Source organism: Marmota flaviventris, chromosome 1 (genome assembly GCF_047511675.1).
Source record: "Marmota flaviventris isolate mMarFla1 chromosome 1, mMarFla1.hap1, whole genome shotgun sequence".
NCBI classification, from domain to species: Eukaryota; Metazoa; Chordata; class Mammalia; order Rodentia; family Sciuridae; genus Marmota; species Marmota flaviventris.
Genome location: NC_092498.1, coordinates 201,575,947 through 201,578,800, shown reverse-complemented (window position 1 = coordinate 201,578,800; position 2,854 = coordinate 201,575,947). Strand labels below are relative to the sequence as shown.

The window sequence follows — 2,854 nt, the reverse complement described above, 5'->3', positions numbered from 1 at the left end:
AAAGAAATCACACAAACACACAGAAATACCTTTTCAAAATCTATGATGGCTCTCCAACCTTAAGGGTCCATGGAAGGAAAGAGGGAGACTGGAATTCTTTATTCTTATATAGGGGACCCACAAGGGGAAGTTCCATGGAACATTCTATCCCAAAAAGGGCAAAGGGGTAAGATTACAAAGGAACAGGTGAGTGTAACTCATCCCTAGCACATGAGGCCTACTCCTGGAGCCACGCCTTGCTATCCGAGCACTACCCTGCCAGACTGAAGGCAATGATTGTTCAGAACCCCGGTGCATCAGGACTTAAAGGTGCCTGCATCCAGGGCAGCTCCTGACAATATCTGAACTAGGTCAGAATGTAAAGTACACTTGGTACATACTCCTCCCTAAGTATTTCCACAGGATTGGTACCAGGACCCACAGTAGATACACAATTCAAGGAGGCTCAAGTTCCTTAGATAAAATGGTATATGTGATATTTGCATATAGCCTACGCACATCTTCCCATATACTTTAAATCATCTTTAAATTACTAACATGATGTAAGTGCTATATAAGTAGGCATTATATTATTTAGGGAATAATGACAGAAAAATAAATCTGTGCATGTTCATACAGATCCAACTTTTTTCCTTTGAATATTGTCGATCTGTGGTGGATTGAATCTGTGATAAGGATTTGGAGGGCTAACTGTACTTTAAAATTGTTAAAATTTAACTTTAAATTTTTAATTTTAAAATTAACTTTTTAATTTTTGAAGAGATGATTTAAAAAAAAAATCTGGAGCCTCCATCTGGGCCTGTTCCTGGTCCTGGGAAGATTTCTGGAGCACGGTGAAGAGCAGGCCCCAGGACAGGTAGGCCTTAGTGCAGGTGTGCGTTTGTGGATGCGCAGGTGCCTCCTGCTGCCTCTGACCTGCCACTCCAACGCCGCACCTGTGTTGCCTCTTTTTTCTCCCTTTTAGATATGTCTAGGAGTCAGTTTGGACAGGGGAAGAAACCTCTAGATATATTTTTCTGGGTAAATGAGATAACCGGAGAAATCACCTACCCCCCACAGAACCCTGACACACCTGCAGCTGCTGAGAAACAGGAGAGGACCGTCGCCCAGCACGGGGGCACTCAGGCAGCCGTTCAGAGGCCCCTGGGCCCAGCCACAGCGCAAAGGCCTGCCCCTCCGCCCACTCTTGATGCTCCACTGAAAGACCCGGACTCTACAAACTTCCTCCGATCTCCGCCAGCCTTCAGCCAGACTAAAGCTGGGACAAGGAGCCCCCCCGCCGTTTGCAGCAATCCCTGTCACCATCTCACCCCCAGGAGGGGCTCTGCCAGCACAGGGTCCCCTTGGACCAGCCCCTCTGCCCCTACCTGGCACATGCAATCCCTGTCATCATGTCACCCCCAGGGGGGACTCTGCTAGTTGGCCCCCTTGGACCAACTCCTCGGCTCCTACTGGCCAAATTTTCTCCCAGCCCTTCTCCCACCTTGGCCTTCACCGGCAAGCTGAAAAAATGTCCTTACTGGGAATAACCGATTTACCTTTTGAACCTTGAGAGCATTTGTCTGGCTACACCCTTTAAGTACCTTTCTGAGCATCAGAGCCAGAGTAACCACCTTCCTATACCTCACCTCGGTGAGGGCCCCATCTACCACTGCTCCAGAAGTACAGGAATCTCCCAGGGTTCTGAGCAATCTGCCACATGCTTTCAACTAAATATAAAATTTGACTTAGATCTTGACATACAATGTCTTCTGGAACTTTCTTTAGTTCCTGAGCTGTCTTGGTATTTTACTCTGAACTCTTTGCAGTTCAGTAGTTCAGTTCTGACGTTGGAGTCAAAGCCATGTGTTTAGTTTCCATCCAGGGTCAGAAGGAGACCCTCTTGATGAGGATGGGAACAGATCTGGATAAGTGGAACCCACAGGCCTACTGTCCCTGGGGCACTCGGGACAGAAGGGGGCTAGGGCCCTGTTGCTCTCAGGTCAGCTTTTTCTCAGCTCCATTCATCTGCTCACGGGAAACGCTCCCTCCTGCTCCGCTCCTCAAGCTCAGAGCCTAGGACAAGTTTCCAGGTCAGAATTCCAGGCAGGACTGCCAGAGTTCATGTGGACAGACTCGGTGAGGGTCTAGGGGGGGCATGGGCAAGCCACATGGGTCCTGTGTACTCATACAGCAGGGAGGAAGACATCCTGGTGAGCAGGAACAGCCTTAGGAAAAAATATGGAGATGGAAGGTAAACTGGGTCCTGGAGCAGGTTGGGGCACAGCTGGGGAGGAGGTAAGGCTGGGAGGGGAGGACTTTGAGAGAACCATCAGGGAGATGCAATAGCTCCTTTAATCCCGAGGACCACAGAGGGCCTTGGGGTAGGGAGCGTGGCTCTGAGGGGAGTGAAGGGCAGGCAGGTGGGTGTTGTTATTCAGGTGGGGCCAGGGATGAACGCAGAAGGTGGCCGTGGAGGGGCATGAGGCCTGTGGGGACCACTAAGGGCTGCAGATGCACCCTCAGCTTGGAACTGCATCTTCTTCTCCAGGCAGTAACTTTGGTGGGGCAGGAGATCTTATATCCTTTATGCACCACTCTCCACGTTGGGGATCCCGGCTACACAGGACCACCCCTGTGACCCTTCACCAGTGCAGCTTCCAATACCTGTTGGCCGGAGTCCAGCGCCTGGCCCAGAGGAAGCATGGAAAACCCTCAGCCAAGGATTTCAAGGCCTTCTGAGTACATGACTCCCCCAGGAAGGTGTGCCCTCTTTCCTATTCCTGCCTATAACAGGGCAGGACGCTGCCATGTGTCCCTTGGGCCTGTGCATCCCTAAGGGTGACCTGCATGAGTAGAGGTTCTAGGGTTAGAG

General features: G+C 50.6%; 1 protein-coding gene across 1 annotated transcript; it reads left to right on the top strand.

The window, feature by feature from the left end:
- The first annotated feature begins 966 nt into the window (after positions 1-966).
- CUNH3orf86 (chromosome unknown C3orf86 homolog) lies at positions 967-1,657 on the top strand. The gene is made up of 2 exons (XM_071616132.1): positions 967-1,131; positions 1,205-1,657. The coding sequence occupies exons 1-2, from the start codon at positions 967-969 to the stop codon at positions 1,550-1,552; spliced, it is 513 nt and encodes a 170-aa protein (XP_071472233.1). The 3' UTR covers positions 1,553-1,657.
- The last annotated feature ends 1,197 nt before the right edge of the window (positions 1,658-2,854 follow it).